Source organism: Acomys minous (assembly GCF_964271855.1).
Source record: "Acomys minous genome assembly, chromosome: 3".
Classification (NCBI taxonomy): Eukaryota; Metazoa; Chordata; class Mammalia; order Rodentia; family Muridae; genus Acomys; species Acomys minous.
In genome coordinates this window covers 137,123,287-137,150,610 of record NC_140485.1, presented here as the reverse complement: position 1 = coordinate 137,150,610, position 27,324 = coordinate 137,123,287, and the positions used below count along the sequence as shown (strand labels likewise).

Genomic DNA, 27,324 nt, shown 5'->3' with positions numbered 1-27,324 from the left:
GAAGATAGGTAGGGGCAGCCATGATGGAGAGGCAGAACCAGCCTAGAGGTGCTTAAAACATGGTGACATCTAGAACGGCGTGTCATCACTTGGCTGATGGATAAAATGCAGCTGCCGTAGCCAGGCCGCTGGGCTGAGGGGCTGGTTCTTCCCCCCATGGTATTCTCCTCTGCCCCTACTCGGGCTCAGAAACACAAATGGCCCTCACCTGTCTTATCATATGGATGCTTCTTCCTCCACCACAGCACCCTGTCTGTCCAGGCTGGCGTGCGGCACTTGTCACTTGTATCATAGGCAGCGGATCCAACATCATACTTGTAGGTGGGTCCAAAGTTAATGGCTCCTTCATGAAAGTCTTTAAAGATCTATTTGGAGAAAGAAATCACAAGATCATCTTCAGAAGGAAAAAAGTACACCCCCAAAGTATTCTAAAAAGTCAAAGACTCTATCTTGGTAAATATGTCTGATATTGGACACACATGCCTTCTAACAGTTGGACATACACACACTCTCATAGCACCTTGAGCTCCTTCCTGCCAGCCACCTTTTGTCACCCCGCAGGACATTGCCCTCATTGGAGCAAAAGTTCTGTCACTTGATGTAGCAGAGAAGACAGTATTTGATAGAGGAAGGAAAAAAAAGATTGGTAGGGTGTTATGGCTTAGCTGTATACTTCACAGTAAGGCCAAGCAAACTTCACAAAGGTGGCCGCCGGGATCTTGCTTTTTAGGAGGAGAGATACTTTCATTTTCCTCTCCTTGCACATTTAATCAGCCACATTCTCAAAGGCAAATGGCATGCTCACACACTCCCTGCGAGGAAAGCAGGACTTTCTTAGCTGGAGAAGGTAAGCTGCGGATGTCTGGGAGCTGGCTGCTCTGACCCTGTGCCTCATATGCCACGGCATTCAGAGACCCTATAAGCCTGTACACAGGCCGTGGTCTAGCACATGTGTGCTCTGTGATGAACAATGTGGGAGCAAATTGTGGCCTGGTGTGCTGGCTACATAACCTTGGATACATAATTCAACTTTACTCTCTGTTCTGTCAATAAAACGAGTATAATCTGTAGGGCACCGAGGAGGGAATCTATGTACAGATTAGTGTGTAAATGATTCTGCTAGTGTTCCCACCAACAAGAATAGGGCAGTAACAAAATACCACAAGCAGAGTCCAAAGTGTCCCTCAGTAGTTCCTTACAGCAGAAGCCAAGCACGCGCATAGACAGACGAGTGTATGTGGTATAGGTAGACCGTGTACACCAGCGTTCGACGCCCTGTTCAAGGCAGCCATGACTGAGGGCCATGCTAGAGGAGCTGACTCATACGTCTAAAGACAGAAAACTCAGCGCAGTAGAGGTGGTGGAAAGCCCTGACCCTCTGCTGAATGTTATGCGTGGCTTCCCCTCAGGGATAGCGCCTCAGCACTCGGAAGGCACAGGGACCCTGTGTGTGGCCAGCCAGAGACCTGTTAAGTTCAGCAGTCTGCATGGCTGTACCTTCCCATTTCTCCCACTTCATAAAACCCTGCATGTTTTCTCCACCACCAGAGTCAGTGTGAAAGCCACTTACAGTGCTAGCACAGCAAGCAGTACCCAAGTTTAGGAGGCACAGCTGCTAATGCTATCTTAAAGGTACGACTTACTCTCCCACTTGACTTCTGTAGCTGTAGCTGGTCAAATTCCATAAGCTTCTTCCAGTCTTGGCGTTTAACGAAATAGAAGACCTCTTCGTAAGTAAGATCGATGCGGTAGTTGAAATCGCCACACCAAAACACGTAATCGTGTGAAAATATGTTCCTCCCCTAGGTTGTGAAGAACACAGCAAGTGTAAGAAAGGTGGCAGGGGGTAAGCCTTCGTTTCTCCTAAAATGGTAAGGTTTCCACTCCACTGTCTCATTCTCACCTATAAACCTCCCAAGAAATCCTTACACAATTAGCTTCTCCATTTTATTTAGCTATTTGTTGAAATAGGGCCTAATGTAGCCCACCCATGTAGTTGAGGTCACATACGTGTACCTCCATGTGGACCCAGTTGTGAGCAGTGCAGGATAAACACAAGCTGTTTCTTCAGCCCTGCCTGTCCAAAAAAAAAAAAAAAAAAAAAAGATTGATTTACTATGTACACCCGCAGGCCAGAAGAGGGCACCAGATCTCACTGTAGATGGCTGTGAGCCACCATGTGGTTGCTGGGAATTTGCAAGAACAGCAGTCAGTGCTCTTAACCTTTGAGCCACCTCTCCAGCCCCTGCTTTTCCATTTTTATATAACAGTGCTCGCTCCTGAGTGGTCTAGACAAAGCATCCAAGCCCTTGGAAAGCACCTAGTGACTGCCACTGCACTTTGCTAGGCCTGCATCTTGAGGGGTATTTCCCAAACGCTCAGCACTAGAGAAACTGTGTGCAGCACTGCCAACTTCCTTATCACTCTCCTCCCATCTCGTCCACAGCACGAGCCAATCATCTCTGTCCTTAGGGAATTCCACGACACAGTAGCCATGACACATGACTGTGCATAGTGTATGGCTCGCTCTGCTGCAGGTACACTCCATCCTTACAGAGGTCCGTGCAGCAGACACTTAGGTGACCCCCTCCCCTCTGTGTGTACGTTTCGTGTAACTCCCTGAAGGCTGCAAGGCTAGCGCAGGATAAGGTTGCAATCTGAACCCTGATCTACCTGGCTCTAAACCTCTCTCTCACTCCACTACTATGGTATTTAAATTTCCCTGCTCACACTGATGGCATAGACAGACTAACATGGCCCAAAGCAAACTGTGCACCTTTCCACGCTGCCCAGTAAGGAAGCCACTGGCAAAAGGAGTACATGCCAAGGACATCGAACCGTGACCAATTGTGGTGGTTTGAATAAGAATGCTCCACCATAGGCTCATATATTCAAATGTTTAGGGAGTTGTACTATTTAAAAGGATTAGGAGGTGAGGCCTTGTTGGAGTAAGCGTGTCACTGGAGGTGGGCTTTGAGGTGTCAGAAGCCCCTGCCAGCCCCAGTGTCTTTCTCTTCCTGCTGCCTGTGGATCCGGAAGGAGAACTCTCAGCTCCTCCTCTGTGTCTGCCTTCACGCAGCCGTGCTTCTGGCCGTGCTGAGAATAGGCTAAACCTCCTACGACACCGACACGTAAGCAAGCCCAGTCAAGTGCTTCCCTTTGTGAGTTCCCAGGCTCATGGTGTCGCTTCACCACATAGAACACTGACTGAGGCACCGGTGTGAGCGATTTTTAACTTCTTTAAATTTAAATGGTGACCTGTGGCCAGTAGCTACTGTAATCCACACAACCAGTACAGAGGATTGATGTATGGGTTTGCTCAACTTTTCTTCCTACAGAGGAAGAAAAAGAGCCGTATAGCAAAAACTTCGATTGTTGGAACGTATCCTGAGAATACTGTTCCAAGGGAGAAAGAGTGGGCAAACAGCATACAGATCTAAAGTTTCCTAGTGTATTTGTTCTTTAACTTAAGAAATAAAGACAACGGTGAGGATTCAGATACTCTAGTTGAAGCCAGATGAACTTTCTCTGTGCAGACGCATCCTTAGGAACGGCGGTCTTAAAGGCTCTATTCTCACAGGGGACTGATCCATCCAACAAGGAACCAGCCTCTGCTGAGAGCCTGAGGGATCTGTGGCGAGGACACCTAGCCCATATTTCTCTGACTAGAAAGTGGTGCCCATACATCAGGCTGAGGTGTTGGGGGGGTATCATCTTTGTATGGGAAGGAGAATGCGCAAAATCTAAATTTGAAAATAAAGCCTGTTGGTTTGAGCATGGAAATCTCTGGGTTGCCACTAGAGGGCAGCGTAGCGTGCATTTCTGGAGACTCAGGGCAGATGGGTTGGGAGACCGTGGCTGTTGGTTCAGGATTTGCCTGGATGGAAGCACGAGTTCATAGCTGAACAGCCACAGAGGTATGCGTGTGTGTATCAGAGGAAAATTAAATCCACATTATCGCCGCCCGTGAAAATGAAATCATACTGCTTGAATAAAATGCTCTTCACATGACCACCCTGATTTTCCTTCTCCCCAAAGGGCACCCAAGAAAAGCTAAGATACCTAAGGACTTCCAGGAAGTTGAGGTAGGAGGTGACAGGACACTACTGGGCAGCAGGTCTCACTTCGCCCACATGGCGGAGGTGGGGGTACCATGGGTGGAAGTTCCTATCAGCAGCCCAGAAAGCCACACATGGCAGAACTGAGCGAGCAGGCCCAATACGCAGCCAACCCCGCACGCCACTCACCGCCGGGAAGGAGAGCTTGTGCGTGATCTCCCGGTAATCTTCGTTTCTCTCTTTCACCTGAGACTGCCCGGCCGTCAGGTGGCTGCAGACGAAGCAGAAGCTGGTGCTGTGGAACTGAAAGCGGATGCCCACGGCGCCCTTATTTCCCGCCTTTCCCCCCATGCCAGTCTTCACAGTGTCAATGGCCACGTCCCTGCAACAAAAGAACATAATGATGTGTTGGCTGTGGGAAAACATAAACCCATTCTAACCCAGAAGAGGAGGCTGTCGACAAAAGCTTGGAGACCAGGGTGACTGGTCAAGCCCACGGTTCCTCTAACAGCCAAGCACTGCCTGGGTGGGTGGCATTTCACTCCTTCCCCGGTACCCTGTAAAGCTGCAGACATACCACACTCCCATGTCTGCCCCAGCTCTCTCCACAGCAGAGGCAGCAGATGTCTCACTGCTGTGCCTCCCAGGCCCCTCAGCTCTCACAGAAGGAACTGGAGGGACCACGCGACAGTCCACAGAGACTTTTGAGAACTAGGACACAGGCCTTGAGCTGACCTAGGGAGTTGGTCCCATCCTGCCCTTCCCCAGGATGCACTGGGGACAGCCGGCTGTGTGTAAGGCCCTAGGACCACAGCTAGCTAGTTAGTGTTTCTGTGAGCAGGTCACAGATAGCGACTGCTGACCAGCTGTGACTTGGGGGGGGACGACAAGGCGGAGGTGAGGGTGGTTGATAACTTGCCTAAGGGTTAAGTTAAACAGGCTTGAGGCCAAAGAGCAGGAAGCTGGCGGCAATGTGAGGAGCCATTGGGCGGGTTTGGGAAATCTGCCACTTTCTCACCTCACCTCTCCACAGGATTTATCATTAACCTTTACCCAGACTTCTGTTAATAAACCAGGGGCATGGCCAGCCGCTTTAGTAACACAATAGCCGGGCAGGGCCTTAAACTTGCCTGGAAGGTAATAGAAGGTTATGAACGCCTAAGGGATTTCTAGTGGACCTCTCTACATGGTGGTGCTTGGCCAGGTCTCAGGCCTCTTGACTTAGACGGAAGGTCTGTTCGATGCCTTGCACTAGTAGCTGGGAATCCCAGTACCACCATTAAGACCATGTAGCGATAGGAGGCAGTGAGAAAGCAAGAAATGGGCATCTCCCACCAGTGTCCTACACACACACCCTCTCCCTAAAAGACACCTGTTTCCTAACATTGCCTGCCTCTTACACTCACAAAATGGTTGCCTTGGGGAGGCAATAATGAGGTGCAGTGAACTCTGCCTAGAATTCTAGAAGAGGCAGAAGCCTTGGCATTTCCTGAGCACTCACTCAGACCTCGCTCAGACGTTCCTGTCTGGGAACTGTGAATGAGACACCGGCTCCCTGCCCTGTCTGAGCTTGCTCCATATCAGCCCTGACGCCTCCCAGGAGGCCAGTTTCCTGAGCTGGGATTTTCCCCGTGGTGGCTTTTTAATTGCCAGACAATATTCGGTTCAAGCCCATTGTCCCTCAGGAGTTTTGCTCTGTGAGTTGAGAATAAGGGCAGGTCCTGTTTCCTGCTGGAGTCAGGGGGAGAAAATGGCCGCAGAGGAAGTCAGAACAAAACAGACACACAAACCCTTGCGCAACCCCCCTTCCCCCCGCCCCCCCCCCCCAGATGCTTATACGCTGAGAGTTCTTACCTGATGAACGGGACATGGTATGGACGTACAAAGATGTAAAGACAGACGCCCACCAGCTGGGCCGAGGTCAGGAGGATGTACCTATGGGAGCGTGAGATGGCTTTCTGGAGCTGCTCGCCCCACATCTTCCTGTTGGTGGTGCTGAAGAGGCAAGGAAGTCAGGGAAGTCAAGGATGCTGCTCATAGGACGCACCCATTGCCCACTGCCAAGCCCGGAGTCTCCCATCTGTCTTTTCTTCAGATTTCGTGCTGCCTGCGCCCCGGCAAGAGTGTGCCAGGCATCGGTTCCTCCCATGGACTGCTACATATTTTTGGTTGGTTTTTGCTGTTTTCAGTTTTTCTTGAATTTTCGGTGGCAGTGAGGATTGAACCTAGGATGTTGTGTGCACTGGGCAAAGGTATCCTCAACCTTTTTTTTCCGTTTTTGAGGTGGTATTTCACTAACTCACCTGGGCAGATCTTCATCTTGCAATCCTCCTGCCTCAGCCTCCTGAGTAGCTGGTGTCACAGGTCTGTAGCACCAGGCCCCGCTCTGATTGTATCTTATGCATCACAGTAACGCCCCCGTTCCCTGGCACCTAAGTGCAATAAGCTAAACCGCTCCCAGAAGCCCACTTTATTTTATTTATCTGTTTTAAATGTTCCTCAAGGGATAATGAGATAGCCCGGTGGGTGAAGAAGGTACTTGCCACAGAGCATGACAACCCAAGCCCAAGGAGAGAACCAAAGAACCAATTCCCACGCTTGCCCTCTGACCTCCACACTGTGCTGGTGTGTGTATAGACACACTTTTTGTTTGTTTGTTTGTTTTGAGACAGAGTTTCTCTGTGTAGCCTTAGCTATCCTGGACTCGCTTTGTAGACCAGGCTGGCCTCGAACTCACAGCGATCCACCTGCTTCTGCCTCCCGAGTGCTGGGATTAAAGGTGTGCGCCACCACACCTGGCTGACACACTCTTAATAAATACATGTACTTTTAAAAAGCAAAGGGTTCTTTGAAATAAGCCTGGGTCACCTATGGGGGGTGAATGTCTAGTTGACTTTATTATCAAGTGTTGATCTAGTGGTTTGGGCTCTCCCCTTCCTGCCTGGTATTAAAAGCGGCTCTTTCTAGAACCTACCACAGTCTCCTCCCTCCTCACCTTACCCAGGCATTCTCCTTGTCCTGCCTTGCCCTCCAGATTCTCTCTCACACACACACACCACACACACACACACACACACACACCACACCCCCCCCCACACCACACACACACCACACACACCCATACACAACCCCCCACCCCCCCACCCCCCCCACACCCCACATACCACGCACACACACACACACACTTCCTGAGACAGCGTGACCCGATCACCACAGAGTCCAGGCTGGAGCATGTCACAAGAGACACAACACCAGTCCCTGCTTCTGTTTGCTCCCTCAGAAGGAAAAGACAACCAGGGTGCTCGGCTCCATCAGGTCAGTCAGCCACTGTGTGCTGGGAACGTGGCCAGAAGGACCCAGCCAGCCAGAGCCAAGGCCTGCTGGCCCAGGAACAAACTGGCTTTGGGAGTCCTTGGAGCCCTGATCCTGGCACGGCACACCTGGTCCAGGGACACCCTGCTCCCCGAGGCCTGGCCCCTTACCTGGCGTTGACAATATTTCCTGCGCTCAGCTCCACCATCTCTTCAAACCCCACGGCAAACACGTCAGCGGGACTGCCATCACCTGGGGAGCGAGAGATGAGAGAAATCAGGACTGCCAGAGACTGTGCTGCTGGTTCACCAGGTCCTCCGTCTCCCTCTCCTGACCACACCTCCTCATTGCTGGGACTCACAGGGGACAGGCCACTGGAGCCTACCCTCTGTCCCTTCCTGATTGTGTATGCTCTCTCTGTTCTTCCCTGTATTCAGCCTGAAGCAGCTTGTGAACCTCTCTGAACCCCTTAGTCTCCACCAAGGGACAACACCGCCATGTCATCAGGTAACGTAGCGCTTAAACTGGAGACCAGGAGCAAAGCACTTGCTTCAGTCTGGCCCTCAAAGGAGCCCCCTCGCCTTCTTCCTGGTGACATGGCTCCCCAGCCAAATCCTAAGTGACCTGGGAACAACATTATGTCAGAATTATTCTGAGGCTCCCAAGTATTTTTCAGATTGTCCCTTGGGGTGGCTGTGTGTGGTCCAAGGACACACTGATGGAATGCCCTGTCGATGTGAGCCTGGCTGTGGAGCACGGTGAGCCTGGAGCTGTCTTTCTACAAAGGAAAGCAATGCTTCATAGCGTCCCCACAGCCACCTACTGGACCTCTCCAGTCACTTCCTCAGACACACGTGTCCCTGAGACACCAAGACCAGGCAGTGTTCCAAATGCAAGAAATGACAAGCCTCCAGCCAGGGAGGAAGAGGCCTCTGCAGCAAAAACCCAGCTAGCTCTCCATTCTTTCTCTGCTGGCCACATCGCACCGGGCACCTTGGTTGAATGGGCTGAGCACATAAAGCTGCTTCTTTCTCTCTGTAAATGGAATGCCAGCTTCCCTCTGTGCACACAAGTTGGCAACAGTGAGGTCAGTGCATCCTCTATCCTGAACCTGGTGGGTTCTGGTGAGGCTTCTACCATCTTCCCCAGTAACATGCCTACCAAACAGTCATAAGCGTGCATTAACCACCACCCTGTTGTACTGGCAGAAGAAGAGGTTAGGGTACTCTCCTCAGCGAGGGGTGCTGAATACCCTTGGCAGTACTGGGTCTCTGCTGCCATTCGGATACCCTGGCTACTGTAGCAACACTAGCACAACCCACCACTGATGAGAGAATGTCAGTGGCAAACTGTGGACCCTGGTACCTTCTTTCCCTGAGGTGAGGGGCCCATGGATATGTGTCGAGAGAGGGTGCCTGTATTAGACTGTGAAATGCCGGAAGCAGCCCAGCCTCTGAATTAACACTACTGCAAGCTAAGCAACCCTTGCCAAAGCAGTTGGGGTTGATGGGTTTCAGATTTTGAAATATTTTCATACATATGACATGTTGGGGATGATATCCAATTATACACATGGAGCTCATCTGTGTCATGTACACCTTAGCATACACACATACACACACATGAAGTAGTTGTGCACATTTCCAGTGCTACGGTGCTTTGACTGTGACCTTTCACATGTGATCAGAAGTAGAGGACTCTTCGCTGTGACACAGTGCGTCCCCACCCCCATGTGATATCACATCAGGACTGAAAACCTTTCAGCTGCTATAGCGTTTGGGATTTCAGAGGTCCAGACTGTGACTGTCTATGCTGGAGTAGGCCTGGGGAAAGACGGGTCTGCAGCATCGCCCGGCATCTGCTGCAAGCCTCGCTGTACCAGCACCTGACAGCAGAACAGTATAGGGGCCACATCTACAGAACACAAGCAGTTCAGTCACTTAACCCCAGACCACAAAACTTCTGCATATTTAGAGAAATGTGAACCAATCCCTGGAAATCCTTGGAAAAGAAAAGGAGTCTTGTAGTTAACACTACACTGTGAGGCAGCGTTCTAGAAGGGAGTCCATGGTGCTTCTAAATGTTTTGGCAAGTGAAAACGCAAACATCAATATTAAACTGTACAAGACAATGCTCGCAAAGTCAGGCTGCTGTGACAGGCTGTACGGAACCTGTGTTTGTCCTTTCCCAAGCTACTGTCCTCACCCTGGGAATCCACTGCTCCTGAGAGCTGGGGGGCATCCAGGAGCCAGTCCGTGAGCTCAGCTGTCCCCAGGAGGTTGCTACGGAATTGCTTTCCTCCGTTCACGTTCCACGTTCCCACGGCAATCTGGATCCGCTTGAAATTCGTGAATTCTGCCTGGCGTTCTGTCATGGCCTTCAGGATCCTGGGTGTCACTGTTCGGAAGCAAAAAAAGGCACATGTTTTCTGCAGCCCAGACTGTAGAAACCCTCTAACATTATATGGGAGGTGGCCTGTCAGAGAATGCCACTCCTGAGCTGTGGACAACAGGCCTGAACATGGCCCAGAGGAGGGTGACAGAACGCTGACACCCACCCTAGCCACTCCACTTTCCCATCTGCAATGAAACATGAAAACGCAGGCTGGGGATGTAACTTGTAGCTACAGGTGGAGGCGCGTGGCACCGAGTGACGGGATCCCACAGGCTCAGACACCGTCTACCACTTACTTTTCAGCCCAAGACCCTACATAATGAAGCATAGGAATGCAATCGAGGACAATTGCAATAAACCACATAACTAAAGTGTCACACACAAATGATGGTAAACGGCACATGCATGGGATATACGCATGCACATACACGCATATATTGGATGGACAGATGGGTGGGTGGGTGGATGGATAAATAGAACTTTAAATGTCTTATCAACCTAAATCTGCATCTCTGCCTTTTTTTTTAACCTTCTCTTGCATGACTGTTTTGTTTATCTGACCTAGAAACTAAGGCATTAAAAAAAAAAACAAAATAAAACACTGAATCCATATCTTCTTAGAGATCCAAAATATATCCACTGTTTTAAAAAACTAGCAACTTTAGGACCTGGGGAGATGGCTCAGAGGTTGAGAGCACTTGCTGCTTTTGTAGAGGACCTGGGTTTGGTTCCCGGCACCCACATAGTGACTCAAAACCATCCATAACTCCAGCTCCAGGGCATCCAATTCTCTCTTCTGGTTCCAAAATCATCAGACATGTGCATAGTGCAAAACATTTCCATACATAAAATAAAATAAATATGTCTAGAAAAAAAAACACCGAGCGCAGTGGCCTAGCACTTGGGAGGCAGAGGCAGGCAGATCACTGTGAGTTTGAGGCCGGCCTGGCCTACAAAGAGAGTTTCAGGACAGCCAGGGCTATTACACAGAGAAACCCTGTCTTGAAAAACTAAAAACCAAACCAAACCAAACCAAAACAAAACAAAAAACCAAACCAGCAACTTAAATCTCCTGTTTGCCACTCAATAATCTCTCACTATGGCCCCTGGAGTTGGCTCCAGATTCCTGAGTTGGAAATTAACCTGAGTTGATATTCAATATCACCCTGGAAAGTTAAAACATCCCCAGTTATGGAGCAACAAGAAGAGAAAGGACCATATGAAACTACTTTAACACGGGCACATTTATCTTTCCAAAACACCAAAAGCTTCTAAAACTTAATCATTTTTACAACTAAACATTCTGGCTCTGCCCCCTTCTTTTTCTATTAGAACAATAAAGCTCATAGTCTCTAAGGAATAAGATGTCATGAAAAGTTTCCTATAGAAAGCAGGCCTAAGCCGGGCAGTGGTGCCGCACGCCTTTAATCCCAGCACTGGGAGGTAGAGGCAGGTGGATCTCTTTGAGTTCAAGGCCAGTCTGGACTACAGAGTGAGTTCCAGGAGAGCCAGAGCTGTTACACAAAGAAACCCTGTCTCGAAAGAAAAAAAAAAGTGCAGGCCTAGATACTTGGGAGTCTGAGGCAGAAGCATCACAAGTTCATGGCCTTCCTTGGCTACAGTGAATTCAAGGCCAGAGTGGAAAGTTTGGTGAGAATCTACCTCAACATAAGACATAAAAGGAGGCTGGGGGCCATGTGGCATCATGGTCTAGCACCTGTCAAGTGTGTGTCAGGCTGGGTGCCATGTGGCATCATGGTCCAGCACCTGTCAAGTGTGAGCCAGGCTGGGGCCATGCAGCATCATGGTCTAGTACCTGTCAACTGTGGGCTAGGCTGGAGGTTTGATCCCAAGCACCAAACCCCCAACAAAACAAGACAAAAAACTTTCCCCGAAGACTCCTGATGGCCTGTGAGACTGGATGCACCCCCAACCACAGGGCTCAGCAATGTTCTTTCCTTGGTTTCTGAGGGGCCCTGCGAGATGAGCATCTGTGGAGTTTACCCAGGGGAACCTAGAACCAGTGCTTTGTGGATACTGAGCGACAATTGTACATCAGGCTTCTTAGGTCAACTGAACAAACCAGGGGACCACAGACCAGAAGCTCCATCTTATATCATGTGACCGGGTGTGCTAGGATCACTGTCACCCTAAGGCTGTGGATGCCCCATGCAAGGGTGGGCATCCATTACCCAGAAGGGCTGTGTTGTCCAGCAGCATCCTTCCTTTGTCTGTTGACTCCTCCTTGTAGACATCTCCAACTAGCAGCAGCTTGATGGCCTCTTGCTTTACCCCATCGAAGAAGTTGGATTGGATGGTACGAGACATGGATCGGGCTCCATCCTTCAGTTTCCCCACCTACATGAGCCCAAACACTCGCTGAGAGGGATCGAAGTGGCTTTTCTTCCTGCTCCCTCAACCTTCCCCTACCTCGGCCTCCCCCCATCCCCTGGCCTGCCCCTACCTTGGCCTCCCCCCACCCCTGGCCTCCCCTACCTTGGCCTCCCCTGACCCCTGGCCTCCCCCGACCCCTGGCCTCCCCTACCTTGGCCTCCCCTGACCCCCCGGCCTCCTCCTACCTTGGCCTTTCCTTCCAGGGCCCTGCTCCCTGTGAACACCTTGCTCAGGCCGTGCCCATTCAGAGACCACATGGCTTTGAAGGACTCCACAAAGCGCTCAGTGATGGGCTTTGAGTTCAGCCCCAGGCTCTCGAGCTGCAAGTGAAGGACCTGGTCGAGAGATCAAGCCTCGGTTACTGCGGGGTGCCTAGCAAGCCTCCCGGTGTCTGCAAGCAAGCATCGCACGCATCAGACTGCGCATGAGGAGCACCAGCTGCACAGAAGAAACCTTCCCAGCCTGACCTCCCACCTTTGCTCAGGCCAACTCCCAGCCCCTCTTTGACTGCCTGATGTCAGATCAACCAACATTACTGCCAGAAGGCAGTGAGGGACAAAGGGTGGGCCAGATGGAGCTGTAAGAGGTCAGCGGGGCAGTTAGGGCTACAATGGCACTTGGGTATTCCCTCTCCAGGCTTCAGGGGACCAGTTATCTCACTGGTTACACAGGGCCTTGCCTCTGGGGTACAGCTGCTTCTTTAGGACACCTGCAACCTTTGGGCCACAAAGTCTGGGGTGACAGGGAAAGGCATATGATGGTACAAGCAGGAAGCCATCAAGGACACCACTCTAAATGTTCCCCCTCCACATCCTGTCACTTGACCCACAAGCAGGAAGTCACCAAGGAAACCACTCTGAATGTTCCCCCTCCACATCCTTGTCATGTGACCTATCACTGCAAAGTCCACCCAGCAAAACCACTCTTGCCCCACAGCCGGCCCAAGGAGCTCACCTCAAGAGCAATGAAGCACTGCACCGTGTTGGTTCTGCCCAGGCAGTCGAGACAGTTCATGCGCAGAGTGCCTTTCTGAAAACTTAGAGCCAGGAGACACAGGTGGATCATGAGGTGTGCTTGCAAGAGCAACAACTACAGCCCAAAGACTTAGGTCTGTCTGTTTCAGGGAAACTCATCCCAAAAGAGGACCCCTCGCCTCCTCCCTAGTAGCTCACCAGAAGCCCCAGTACACATCCTGAGAGAGCCGCACTGCAGAAGTGACAGGCGGGTCCGAGAACAGATATCCCATCAGCCGATACCGAAGGGTCACTCCTACTGAAGCTTAGTGCCTGAGTGCCTGACTCTGCATCAGCTGGTTGGTAATTATCTAGCTTTGCACGTTTTTGTTTAGAAACACGCACTGGTAAACATATGCGGGCAGGCAAACAGGACGAGGCAACTCAAGCTTTTGTTTTTCAATTTTATGGGGTTTAACATAAAATGGTTTTATGAGGCGGTACCACCCTTGTAAGTCGAGTGGCACTTGCATACTGCTGCTTTACCGACATGGACCCTCCACCAGTCGCACTGGAACCTTGCCTGAAAGAAGGCATCTAGTGTGTGTCCATGTAGGGACCAGTCCTGCTAACTTGTGCTCAGAAAGCCAGGCAGCATGTTGGCACTGAGGTTAAACAAAAACATCCCCCAGGAAAAGCACAAAAATGCGGAAATCACAGCAATAAACAGTGAAGAGATACCTTTCACAGTAAGAGCTGAGACAAGGCAGAGCGTGGCCTTTGCTCAGTCTACTGGGTGCAAAGTTTTCAGCGCTCTGCATATGTCTGTGAGGAGTGACAGTGACTGTGTGTATACAGTGAGCACATGCTTGGGTGCCAGGGAGTTTTAGTGAGGAAGTGATTTCATAAATATAATTTTCTCCTTCTGATGATGGGCTGTGGTTTGAGGAAGCTGGACTTCCTTTATGCTCTCCTTGGAACAGGTGACTCAGCCTGGTGCTGTGGGCCCTGTGGTTTTGTATCAGCTCACCTCATAGGCTCAGTTCCAGCATGGCTAACTCATGTCATGTGAGCTAAGAGAGTTTTTTGTTTGTTGGCTTGTGTTTATGGTTGTTTTTTGTTTCTCAGACAGTCTTGGTAGCCCAGGATAGCCTAGGACTCACTATACATGACCTTAAATTTGTAATCCTTCTGCCTCTACTTCCTAAGTGCTGGGGTTATAGGTATGAACCGCCACCTTTAGTTTTGCTTGATGCTGGGGGGACAGGACCGAACCCAGGGCTCCATGCACGGTAGGCAGGCACTCTACCAACTGAGCTACATTCCCGGCTTTGAGCTCAGTGCTATAATACAGTCCTTTGTGTTCAGACACGCCTTCTTCCAGAAGACCAGGCATTCCCATCTTCTCACTAAATTCAAAAGCATGTCTCTGACTACAGAAGAGGGAGGAGAGAAGACCAGGACCCCAGAACCCCAACATCACAGAGCTTTTGATTTGGGAAACCACAAGCTGTAGCCAGGCAGCCAGAGAGGGAAATGACTCTGGACTGAGGTGTGCGACCTAAGGGGCCCAGAGCTGGCACAGCCTCTGACTCCTCCCCCAGCAGGTGTCTGACGCTCCAGGGAGACTCACCGTGGACTTACATTCTCGCCCTTCGCAAACACGCCAAAGTCATCCCAGTGGAGCTTTAACTGAGGCCTCAACAGGTTCTCCAATTTCTCTAGCTTCCCTCCTTTGGCAAACTGATGGAAGTCAAAGTTTATCATAGGCGTGTCGCCTGCATGGCAAGAAGCCCAGAGCAGCTTCTGGAAAGGGAAAGGGGAGGGCGTGAGCACAGTGACAGAAAAGAGTGGGAAGCAAGGAAGGCGCTGCCTGTACTGTCCCTCCTGCGGCTAGAACGCCTTGGCCACTGCGGTCACCCACGAGAGTGCACCAGACTGGCCAAAAGCCTGGGAAGAGGAGAGCAGGTACAAAGAGCATCTTGCCTGCATAAGGGCAGAAGGTCCCCTTGGGCAGAAGAGCCCACAGCAGGGGTCACAGGTGAGGGAAGGCTAGATCTGTTCTTCAGGGACCCCAAGTGACCAGCCCTCAAGAACAGCAACAGGTGTTAGGCAGCTCATAATCTAGCTCCTGTTGCCCTGGTAACCAGCCACATCCAGCTAGGCACCAGCCCTAGGAGGGTGGGCTCAGCAACAGTTGAGTCTCCAGACTGAGCTGCTCAACAGAACGTGTAGAGTGATGAAAGTCAAGATGGAGGAGCTGTTGCCCCATGTGACCCAGGCCCTGCTCAGGAGCCAGAGTGAAGGTGGGAGACACGGAGAGAAATGGATGGGTCAGGATACCCCTCACAGAAGCAAGGTCTCCTTTCCCCACCTTTTCCCCCTTTCTCTAGCCTGGCAAACTTCCTAAGCCTGCTCACCAAAGCACCCTGCGGTAGGAGACAGGCTGCCTGTCTTCCTCGGCTACATGTCTCTGGCCCTCATTGTATTAGCCCAGCATCTGCCCAGCCAGAGGCTCTGAGAATACCAAAGAACTAGGAAGGCTCTAGATTACTCCCCCAGCCAGAAGGCAAATTAACACATTATGCCTACTTCAATTCTATTGGGAAAAAGAAGCCCATATAACTAAATTAAAACAAAAACCAACACCCCCAAAAAACCTAATGGCTTTGAGTGTTACCCTCTGGGGCCAGCACCTTGCCCAGGTAGGAACGAAAAGCCCTCAGTCCCAGGCTGGCTGCTGGGCACTGGCCTCCATCTGGTAGAAGATGCTTGCTAAGCAGAGCCATGGCCGAGATCTCCAAGAAGAGAGTTAGTTCTACCTGCTTAGGATCCATCCTCAACTCCTAGGACATCTCTGTGCTTTGGGTATCCTTCGCTTCAGCGCCAGGGCACTGCTGACCCCGGGGGAGGGGCTGAGAGTGTCCTCTTTATAGTTCCAGCTTGAAAGATCTGGAGTTTTGTTGTTGTTGTTGTCATTATTGGAAAGAGGGAGATTGAGATTGGTTTTCTTCACCCACCCCACCTTCCTTAAAATAAGCAGTCAGCATCTCTGCCAAGAGAAGTGGGAGGAGATATTTCTTGAGCTTGTTGCTCATAGCAACAAACTAAACAGGAAAAGCAAGTCTGGCCAAAGAAAACTGGCAACCGGCGAGCTCCTGCTCCATGCGTGTAGAGAGAAATGGGCACTCCAGTCGGATTTGGCTCCCTCCAGCCAGGCGTTAGGGGTCAGAGGTCAGGGTGTCAGTGGAAGCCACAGAGGTCACATCCCTACCAAGGTGACCTTATAAGGTGTCTCCATAAGGGACTTACTTCTTTGAGTGTCAAACAACCAGAGAGCCCCTTTCCCTATAAGCAGAGGCCATGGAGCTCAGGCAGGGTGGAAAGACTGCCTCAGTTGACCGAACCTTCTACACAAGACTGCCAGCTCATGGGTTCTGTGGCCAAGCGTCTAGAGTGGGGAACTGCTGCTTCCTCACCCTGTGGAGATCCACTCTGCTTGGAACTGGGCACTCAGGAACCAAAAGAAGCCTGCCAAGAGCTGGCATGCAGCCTCTCCGGCAGCCCAAACATGACCATAAGCCTTGAAGGAGATCCAGGCAAAAAGAATCCTCCAAGGGTCTGCTTTGAAGAGCGAGGCTCAGAACAGCACAAATGCCCTGGGTGCTAGCAGGTGGGGCCTTCTGAGGTGTCAGGACAACACTAGGCTTTCCGTTCTGTTCTGGCCTGGATGGCAGCTCCTCAGGGGGGGATGGGGGGCCCTCTCTGCCTACGTGAAACTTGGTGAAGCAATTCTGTTTAGAGATTGAACAAATTGTCCCATCCCTTAGCTCACAGAAACTAAAAAGTATTAAGAGCTCAAGTCACCTAGTGCTGGGATCCCAAAACCTACACAGGTCACTCTCTGCCCTCAGTACTGACATGAGCAGGACTGAGTCTCAAGGCCCTACCACATGAGTAGGCCCCACCTCTGGATCCTCCCCACCCACCCCTGGCTGTAGAGCAGGGTGAGCCTTACCTTGAAGGCCCTGTTGAGCACCTCCTCACCACCTCGGCTGCCCAGCAGGTTCACGACCACCTGCTTGCCGTACTGCTCTTTTAGAAGAACCATGTGCCTGTAACGGAATCAGGGTTGGCAGTGACTCCACGGCAGCCAGGCCAGGTGGCATGCACCTGCAGCTCCGCACTGGAGGCCCAGGACCAGCCATGTCCTGAGTCCCAGGTGTACAGGGGAGAAAACCCCACTCTCCTGGCTGCCATCACTGGTCATCTAAAACCCACTGGCTCCAAGCAAGTCAGCACAGGCTGGCTGGCTGGAAGGCTTTGGGCAGGAATAGTATCAGGGACGTGAGAGTTTGAGATGAGGCTACGCTGGCTTTTCTACAAAGTATTACCTAGAACACATCCCTCCAACTTTTATGAATAGCTTCTTTCCCTTGGGGCCCCCTCCTTTTCCCAATTAGAACCACTCGGGGATGAGCTTCGACCTCTACCTCAGAGGCCAGCTGCCTCCGGGGTGCCGCATTGCACTGTGAAGCCCAAATTGGATGGTGTCACAAACACGCAGCACACATTTTACCTCCCGGTATCACTGGGAGGCCCCAGCACTTAATCTTCATCACATGTTTTCTAGCCTTGGGTCTCACACAGCCCAGGCTGGTCTCAAATCCACTATGTACCCAAGGTTAGCCTCGAGCACTGGATTTCCCAGCCTCCACTCTCAAATGCTGGGACTTACGGGCATCAGCCACTCTGCCTGGCAAAAGTGCCTTCAGAATTTTAATTTTAGAAATGTTTCAATATAGTGATTTAAAAAAAAAATAGGAAAATGCAATGAAAAAAATCATATATGTAAATGGAACTTAATACTGAAAATTTTCTGTATGTTTTTTGTTACATAAATATAGAATTTTTTTCCATGTACATATAGAAAAATAGAATGGAAAAATATTCACTGCACTATGAAAAGTGGGTGGAATGTTAAACTTGTTTTTCTTCTTTCAACATTTTTCTCTTTTCCAAGTTTCTCCAACTTATTTTCTCTCTCTCTCTCACACACACACACAGACACACAATTATTTTTAAGTTCATAAAGAACTATTTTTAGTCTGATGAGGGCTTTTAAGATGAAATGCATATGCCAAAGCTTTTATCTAGGATACATAAATAATTGATAATGGGTAAAATCTGAGGGGGACTTGGGAGTGTACATTTTTTTTTTATTTTACACCTTTCTATACTTTTAAAAACTTAATATGTTACACTTTTAAGCAGAAACGGCACTGATTCCCTGTAATTCAAATTGTCCCTTATTAATCAAGAGTAATTGGTGAATCTTCAATCTAAGAAGAAACTGATAAGATAAAATAATTACAAGATGACTTGCACAGTGATGAGTTAATTCTCAAGGAGACCTGAGCGCAAGCAGAAATCCCACTTTATGAACTCCTTTCTTGCGTAACATACCAAAGTAAGGGTCAGATTTGATTCAGGATTGGGATTCGCTTCTCCCTGCTCCTCGCCCTGCCATGGCAATGGCAGGTGGAAGGCCTTGGATGGTACCTAACGGTCCTTACCGTTCAAAGGCAGGGGCATTGGCCTCTAGGCCTCTGTGCAGTCTCAGATGATGGGAGCCGACCTACAGAGACAGAACAGAAGGATGCGATGACGCTCACTGAGCCAAGGTGAAGACTTCCTCACTCTCTACAGCCAGGCTGCAGGTGGCACCCGCCCAGCCATCTCTATGCTGTGCCTCACTCCCTGTAAAGGCGGGCCGGACACCCTTGACTCTGATAACAGTGCTCCCAACCTTGTAAGGGTATCCCCAAGTCTGGCTGTGCATCTGCAAGGTCCTTAACAGTAGTACAGACCATGCCAACAAAATTCTTCTACTTCTGCTCTTCCTGAAGGAAGCCATCCGGGCACGCTCCTGTACTAGACAGGTCTGCTTATCTCCAGGAGCCTCAGCCACAGCTAAATGGTGCCTGAAGGCACAGTGGACAGCACCACAGTGTCCAGGCCCAGACTCTAGAGCTCTCTGCTACAGACGTGTCACCTAGGTCATCCATTGCTGAGTCAACATGTCACTGGGTATCCAAATCAGGAACAAAGTGAGAAGACCGAGCCCCTAACCTAGGCGATTCTCAGCTAGCTATAGCCGCAGCAGGAAGACCCAGAAACGGTGAGAAGTTCCCAGCAAATCTGCATAACGTTGGTTGATACAGTAGAGACTCACTGGGACCAACGACTCCGTACTGTACCATGAAAACCGTCTCTATTTGTGCTCGCTCTGCCATATCAGGGAACATGGGCCACAGGTAGAAAGCCAGGGCAGCGGCAACAGCCAACAGTAAGAGAGAGCACAGCACGGCACAGCCCACAGAGTGGAACAGGACGGGCAGAACTTTCCAGTCATATCGCTATGGCTAATCTAACATCAGTGCAAACAAGGAACCCATTCTTGGGAACACAGGGACATTGAGGACACTGCCCCAGCAGGAGTGGCCAGGGTAGGAGGCGCAAAGAATCTGAGTCAGGCCAGTAGGTTTCAAAGTGTGCTCCGTGATCCCTCGAGACAAGTTAGAGATGCTGAGCTGTGAGCCCAGATCAGATCTGCTGAGCCATATTTCTGGGGGGCGGGGCCGGGAATGTGAGTTTCAGGAGCCTCCAGCTGATTCTGACACGCACACCCATCGTGGTTTGGCAGCATGGGCTTTGACTCATTTCCTGCCTTTTGCTCTGGCTGAGAAAGTATGTGAGGGCACGTCAGGGAAAAAAGCAACTTGCGGCTGCAGAGCTGCAGGGGACTCCGGGGCTTTGGGCATCATGGCTTCGGGTCGATGCCCTCCATTTTTTAAAGGGAGCAAGAGCTTTGGGGTAGGAATGAGAGCTGTTAGTCTGGATTCCTCAGTCCTGACTCCATCCTCTCCACTTCCGCTATCCTTTCTTCCACCTCTGGCCACTCTGACACTGTATGTAGCACACTGTCTTTCCGGCATCACCCACTCCCACTGTAGGTGCGTCAAACAGGCCGAGGGAAGGAGCTGCAATCGGCAGAATGGAATCTCCACTGGCTCTGCGCTGCTTTTTTTAGTTTCCCCTTCTCCTCCTCCCACCTCAGCCTCCCCTTCTGGCTAAAGGACTAAGGATCCTCGCCTGAGCCCTAGAGCTATTAGTTTAACCCCATAGCTTAACACAACTGGAGTTTATAGTCCAAGTCCCAAGAACACCTTCTGGGGGTCACAGCAGAGGTTCGACTTGCACCCAAGAGTCCTGGTGATCATGAGCAACATCTCTGGGCTTTGCAGTAAGCGCTGCTTCCACGCAGAGGGTAGCAACACGCTCACTTCAGGAGCTGGGGGTCTCTGTTTGCCTGTGCTTCACTCTGAAGTGCAGTAAGACCGTGGTCTAGCACGTGACAACAATGGCTCTACTGGTTTTACCCGCTGACCATGGCATAGCTCTTTCCAGCTGTGTCCTGAGGCCATGATGGCAGAGCTGACCAGAGTAGGCAACTGGTATAAATCAGCTCCAGACCTCAAAAACCGCTCACACCTGGGATCCCAAGCACTAAACTTGTGCTACTCCCTGGACACAAACCTCAAGGGCCACAACAATGTGCCTGCTGTTCGTTCCTCTGCCAGGTTGCCTCGCTTGCCTGAGTGATTTCAATCCTCAAGTCAATCTGGACAAAAATACTGAGGGGCCCCTTCTAGACCTCTGAGTGGTCGACCTTCCACCCACCCTGGGCCATCTGCCCCTCCCAAGAGCTGCTTCTCAGATCTCATCCTTTCTCTGTCACAGCTCTGTTCGTGGAACACTGTCACGTGCCTGTCCCTTGCTCCTTGAAGACAAGGGCTACATCTGATCCCAGATGTCCAGTGTACACAGAAAATGCTCCATCAGTGTGCCCAGGATGTCAGACTTCCTTTCAAGCCTGAACAGAAGAGAAACAGCCAAAGACACTGTCTCTGTGTTCCTCAGCTACAGCTGAATCCTTGAGAAGGTCAGAGAACTCTTGCCTGCTTAAGTACACGGAGCCACACTTCCCAGCATGCCTTGCATAGGTCTCCATTTACTTGTATTAGGAACAGCAGCTACCATTTTGAGCACGGTGGGGTCTATACACTATGCTAACTTCTAGTGTGCATTCTGATTTTTAATCCTCTCTATAACCGCATGAGGCAGGTATTGTTAATCCCGCTTTATAGAACAGTAAACTAGGGCTTAACAAAGATAAAAACTTCTTTAAAATGCATGATTGTTACCAAGTGGGATGCCCAGAACTCCTAATAGATAACCTTGTAACCTCAGTTGCTCCAGTGATTGGGGCAAACATGAAGTTGTTTTCTTCTGTTGGGCTCACCAGCCCCACAGCACCCGTTACAGAGCCTAATTTCACCCTTGGATTTAGTTCATTTCAACAGGGAGGACCTTCCCTTCAAAGATTTATCCCAGACATTTCTGTGCCATGAGCCACCACGTTTCCCTATAGTGGAGTGAAACAAGCACACAGAGGCACCAGCACCACCACTTTCCCAAGAAACTGTCCCCAAGAACGAGTGTTTGAGAGAGAAGAGACAAAACATAGACGAGGGACACTAATCTAGCATGCATCTCTCCTGCACACGACCCCTCACGTGAACGTCAAAGCAAAGGCTAGACTCACGTGTGGCATACATGTGTCTGTGCCACCAGTTACAGAGGTGACAATCCTGAGACTGCAGAAGGAATAATATATCCATTCCATCACCAGCTCCGCCAGAAAAGCCTTGAGCTCTAAAGGTTAAATTCTTACCAAGGTTATTATAAACTGCACAGCTGTCTGCCTGGAACAGACAGACTTATTACATGTACATGGCGGGGGGCGGGTTATGTAGACTAGAGAGATCTAGAGTTTGTACTGAGGGCATCTTGCCCATGACTTCCTACAGACAAGGCATCTTGATCTTGTCTCTCCCCAGCCCCTCTCCCCAGCCCTTACAGGGCTCACATTCCTTAGGACAGCCCCCAGGAAGGCTCGGCACTGCAATCTAGGATCCATACCATTCCCCAGAACATATCTGTCCCCAAGAACGAGTGTTTGAGAGAGAAGAGACAAAACATAGATGAGGGACACTAATCTAGCATGCATCTTTCCTGCACACGGCCCCTCACGTGAATGTCAAAGCAAAGGCTAGACTCACGTGTGGCATACATGTGGGGACAAGAAGAGAGGGCAAAACTGGAAATGGAAAAAGACAAGAGCAAACTGTAATCAGGATGATTATGTTAGGACAGTCTAATGCCAATACTAGTGTGTGTGTCTGTGTGTGTGTGTGTGTGTGTGTGTGTGTGTGTGTGTGTGTGTGTGTGTGAAGACAACCAGAACTAACTCTTAGCCTGGTAGTTGCTATGGGACCACGTAGAGCTGCCCCTCCTCTCTGAAGATGATATAATCTTTCGTAGATGATGGATGGCGTTTAGAATATAAATACAGGTATTAGGTCCAAAAGCCAGCAAATCCCAGCAGAGCCTTACAAACGCCAGCCTTTTAACCCTGTGTGTGTTTGGAGACAACACTGAGGCTTTTCCAAAGGACAAGGGTTAGGAACCTGAAAGGGTAAAGTAGCTGTCTGCATCCGGCTCCGTGTCCCTGAGAGGCACAGCCACACCATGGCAGGTCAGGCGGCTGTGTCCAGAGCACTGGGGCCCAAAGTTAACTTACACAGGGAAATGACCAACAAGCCAGGGCTTGTGCTTTAGATGAAGGAGACCAGAACCCTGAACCCTAGCAATCAGACCAAAGAGCAGTGAAAGAACAGGAAGATGCTGAAGATGACCCAAAGCAGGCATGGAACCATAAACCCAAGAGCTACAAGAGATCCTGGTGAGGAGAGAGAGGCTTGCCTCAGCATCCTGGAGACCCAGGCAGGCGATGGTAGCCTGACACGAGGAATGAAGTTCTATTCATCAGGACACTCTCCACCCCACAGTAGAACCTGGAGGGAGGGCAGCCTCTCTCTCAAGGGTCCAGGAAAGGGGATATAGAGTTAGGAGGGTTGGACAAATTTTCAAATCCTTTTATTGTTCTAAAATTGTCATGGCCAATATTGAAGCTGCTAAGTGCTGCGTGAATATAACACAGCCTCCCGGACTCCTTTGTATACTGCGATCACTTGACGTGTGTGTCTCCACACACAGAGCTCAAGATGTTTCTGAAGGAAAACACAAATTGAGAGGAAAACAAGTTGGAAGCACCTTTTTCAGACGTCCATGGCCATAAAAGGAGCTGCCCTAGGGAATGTAAGAGATGGGTAGGGCTCAGGTACATCACGAGCAAGATGCTTCAGGACCGACTCCTGGATCCAAGCCTGCAGAGACAGGAAGTCTCTGAGACCTTCTGGGGCCTGAGTTGCAGCTGAAAAGAGAGTGACTGCCAGTGACACAGGAGTCCCAGCAGTGCTGAGAGGCTTCCAAGTTTGAGGCAGGGGTGTGGCTCAATGGTCCAGTTCCTGTCCCGCCTGTGGGAAGCCCTGGGTTTGATTGTCAGTAGAGGGGGAAAAAGAAAACTATTCTAAATTTAGACAACAGAGCGTGTTATACACTCCGCAAATGCTTCATGTGCTTTAAAATAGTTGGAGTTAATGGTAGAAAAGTTATGTCTCAACAGAACCATTCAAGACACAAAATGAGAACAAGACGTCCAGGAGATGGGCATGGTGGGACAGAGCTGTAAGCTCAGCACTTGTTAGGATTGAGGCAGGAACGATCGCCGCAAGTTCAAGGCTAGCCTAGGCTCCACAGTGAGACAAAAACAGCATAACAGTAACAAAAGACCTTTGGAAAGCCTCCAGGGGATTTTTACCTGCTACAAGCTAACTCAAGCTCAAGCCTTCAGTGCCACTGGGCATCCTCACACACCTGGGATAAACTGAACATCAACAAATCCTCACCCTCACCCCAGATCTCAGAACCTGAATGAACTACTCCACCCATCCATCATACTCCAAGGGCTGACAGGGACATGGCCAGTGCTGTCAGCGCGGCACGACATGCTGGCAGCCCTGGGGACAAGTCCAGTCTGGGTTAAGAAGCTGAGTCCAAGACTGGGCACTGTGAGCCTGAGAACCTGACACATGGTGCTCTTGGCCTCTTGGGCTGTTTGCTGGCTAACCACCCAACTCTCTCTCTCTGTAAGAGCCTGGGCAGGAGAAGCCAAAGACTAAAGACCAGGGAGACGCTTTCTCGGGCATGTTGGTCCCTTCAAGGCAGAATTGAACAGAGCAAGGAGGACCTTCCAGCCACTCTCCCCAAATGTACCTTGCCTGAGCCCACTTGAGGGAGCAGCATGCCATTCAGTGATAACAGCTGTGTCCTTGGACCGTGTCCCCAGTCCCTGAACTCTTCTCAGGACGCAAAAGCTGAATCCCTCTGGCACTGCCCAAAGCTGGACTTTAGTTGGCAGAAGGTATTTTTAGAAATCACGGGAAAGCTCTGCAGTCCTCACGTAGCTCCACACAAGAATCACAGAATGCCAGACCCATGATGTAGCCACCAAGGGCCCAATAGACCCTCCTGAGCCCTCCAAGGGATTCCCAGCTGCCAAATGTTATCCATAGGCTCAACTCAGGGTACCACTTAGGCCTGTTCCACCCAAGCACTCTCTGGTTCATCTCAATGTATTCCTCACTGCACGAAGTTAACAGCTAATATATACATCATCTTCAGGCCCCAAACTATACCCCCCTCCCAGTGTGCTCGTAATTCTCTCTCTCTCTCTCTCTCTCTCTCTCTCTCTCTCTCTCTCTCTCTCTCTCTCTCTCTCTCGCGCTTTCACTTGGCTCAACACAACTGGGCCAAGGAACAAGACCATAAACGCCACCATGAAAGAAACACGTTTAAAGAAAACAAACTCCAGCTACTGAAAGAGACCGGAGGTGCACAGCACTGTCACAGTGGAAAGCCTTCCGCATAAATCACCTACCTGAAGCCCTGGCTGCTCCCAGAACAGTGGAACGGAGCCTCGGATCTGGACAAAGGACGACACTCCATCATCCATGTAAATCGTCTGTGGCACAGGGAAACAGAAAAGAGAAACAGGCTCTTCAATGAAACTGAACGTCCTGGGCTGTAATGGGATCCCGTGCCTGTGACCTGACACCAGCCTGGAGGATAGCTGGTGGACTTCAATGCCCTCTGCTCTCTCACCTACAGGGCTGCGCTGCCCCTTTATCACTCACCAGATAGCAAGGCATGCTGGCTATTGCCTGAATTTCTGAGGAGGGGTCTGCAGGCAGACCTGATGTGTGCAGGAATTCTCCCTCTTAAAGCATGATGGTATCTGCTTCCCTGAAAAGTCTAGCACCCATTTCCCACTTTAAAACCAGAAGAAGATATGCTGGGCTTTGTAGAGGGCTTAACAACCGAGGAGCTATTGCTAAAGGACTGAGCCAAATAAGTCAGTTCTACTGGAAGCCCCGCCCACTGCACCTGCCACTGTTGAACTTGACAGCCCAAGTCAAGGTTCATCTTGAACTTGTCTGTAGCCCTGGCCCTGAGTCACTGTGTTTTCCCACATGCCACCAACACATACTCAACAGGTTTCACAATATACAGACCCTTCATAGAAATAAATGATACTTCAAGTAAAATGATAATAGCGCCCCCTCCCCTGCTGACCACTTTTACAGTGGCCCACCTGCCTCCAGGGATAGAAGAGCGAATGACAGCTAAAAGGACACAAAAACACAGCCCTGAGTGGGCACAGGGGATGGCTGCTGTGGTTATCAGATGGTGCCCTTTATCGGTGCAACCCTAGCCTGGCCTGGCAGGGCCACCACGGGTGCCCATATGAGTCCTTTCCATTGCTCGCTGGCCTGCTCTCTTACAGGGTAGCTTTCCTCCTTGGCTAGATCACACCCAGATCACGCATGCATTAGTAATTCTTCAGGGGGGAGGGGGCTGGACGGTGAGACCCGAGATTCTCTGGGCCGCAGGAATGCCATGAGCTTGGTATCTATGTTGTAAACTGTAATCCTAGCCTTAGTCTCCAGAGGAAACTGCACTAGGTTGGGAACATGCTGTCTGTTTCCAGGTATTGGCTACCAGCAAATGTGCCGGCCGGGTCCGTTATTCCATTTGCTGCACTGCAGGAGGGGCCTGCCTTCCTGAGACCAAAGACACAAGACCGTGTCCTCAACAAGGAAGCCGAGCTAGCTAAGATGCTAACATGGACACAACCTGCATCTGACCTAAGCTAAGGACTCCTGTGCTTTATACTCTGGTGACCCTGGACTTCAAGCCTGGCTCCTTCTGAGCTCAGTGCAGGAGGCAGTACCTGGGACCCCTTCTCTATGGGGAAGGGGTCTTTCTTTCTTCCCTGAAAAACCATCTACGCCTGAATCTCCTTCCTATTGTACCACCCAGTGTAAACCCAGCAACCAACACAATGGACCCCAATAGTTCGTTTCTCAGTTGCCATTGGGCCCACCCTGCTTTGGGGCAGGGATGGCACATTCCAGAGGTCACCTCTCCCAGTTTCATGCTGTTAGACTGCCCCAAGGCTCCATTAGCCTGAGCCATCCTGTGGCCTGCCAGTATGCTCAGTGAAAGAACAGCCTGAGCATTCATGGGCAGCCTCTTTCATAGGTGCCTGGTTTTTTTTTTTTTTTTTCCTTCCACAGAGCCCCTAGAGGAAGGATGGGGAAAGAGAGCACTGGGAGAGGTCCATGCTTGCAGCAGGGATGTGGCCTAGGCACTTTGCTGAACCACTTTCAACCCGCTTCCCTAAGTGTATTACATGTCATCTGGTACCCAGAGAGTGGGTTTAGGTACATTCTGGAAAACTGCCAAGTGTGGATGGGGCCACTCTGAGTCAGGAAGGCTGGGCAGGGACAGGCACTGGGGTGGGTAGGGCTAGCTGCAGGAAAGGGAAGTAGCAAGAACAGACAAGACAGGGCTGGGGACTAGGAAGAGTCCCGGGAAGCAAATGGAAAGGCCAGTGCTGCTATCACAGAGCTCTGGTCCTGTGCGGACAGGAGGGCCCCCGCACGCAGCATCATTCATGGAGCGATGAGCATGGAAACAGGCCTGGGAAGAGGAAGAGATAACACAGGGCAGGCTCCTCCAGCTGCTGCTTCCGGATGCAAAGTTTACAGACCCAGGCCTCTATAGTTAGGGGGGAGGTCCCTTTCTGTCAGAGGTCTAGGGGAGGGGAGTCCAGTGGAAGAGGG

At 50.6% G+C, this 27,324-nt stretch overlaps 1 protein-coding gene across 5 annotated transcripts in view; it reads right to left on the bottom strand.

The window, feature by feature from the left end:
- The window catches only part of SYNJ2 (synaptojanin 2), a 102,678-nt gene that overhangs the window by 17,808 nt on the left and 57,546 nt on the right, over window positions 1-27,324 (bottom strand). For all 5 annotated transcript variants that reach the window (XM_084777531.1, XM_084777532.1, XM_084777534.1 and 2 more), the window contains exons 5-17: window positions 25,077-25,160; window positions 18,688-18,749; window positions 17,130-17,226; window positions 14,745-14,917; window positions 13,113-13,194; window positions 12,344-12,493; window positions 11,957-12,122; window positions 9,576-9,767; window positions 7,541-7,622; window positions 5,913-6,053; window positions 4,248-4,440; window positions 1,644-1,802; window positions 209-365 (exon numbers count right to left, since the gene is read on the bottom strand). In XM_084777531.1, coding sequence (XP_084633657.1) covers window positions 209-365; window positions 1,644-1,802; window positions 4,248-4,440; window positions 5,913-6,053; window positions 7,541-7,622; window positions 9,576-9,767; window positions 11,957-12,122; window positions 12,344-12,493; window positions 13,113-13,194; window positions 14,745-14,917; window positions 17,130-17,226; window positions 18,688-18,749; window positions 25,077-25,160 — 1,738 coding nt within the window. The remainder of the gene's footprint in view (window positions 1-208; window positions 366-1,643; window positions 1,803-4,247; window positions 4,441-5,912; window positions 6,054-7,540; window positions 7,623-9,575; window positions 9,768-11,956; window positions 12,123-12,343; window positions 12,494-13,112; window positions 13,195-14,744; window positions 14,918-17,129; window positions 17,227-18,687; window positions 18,750-25,076; window positions 25,161-27,324) is intronic.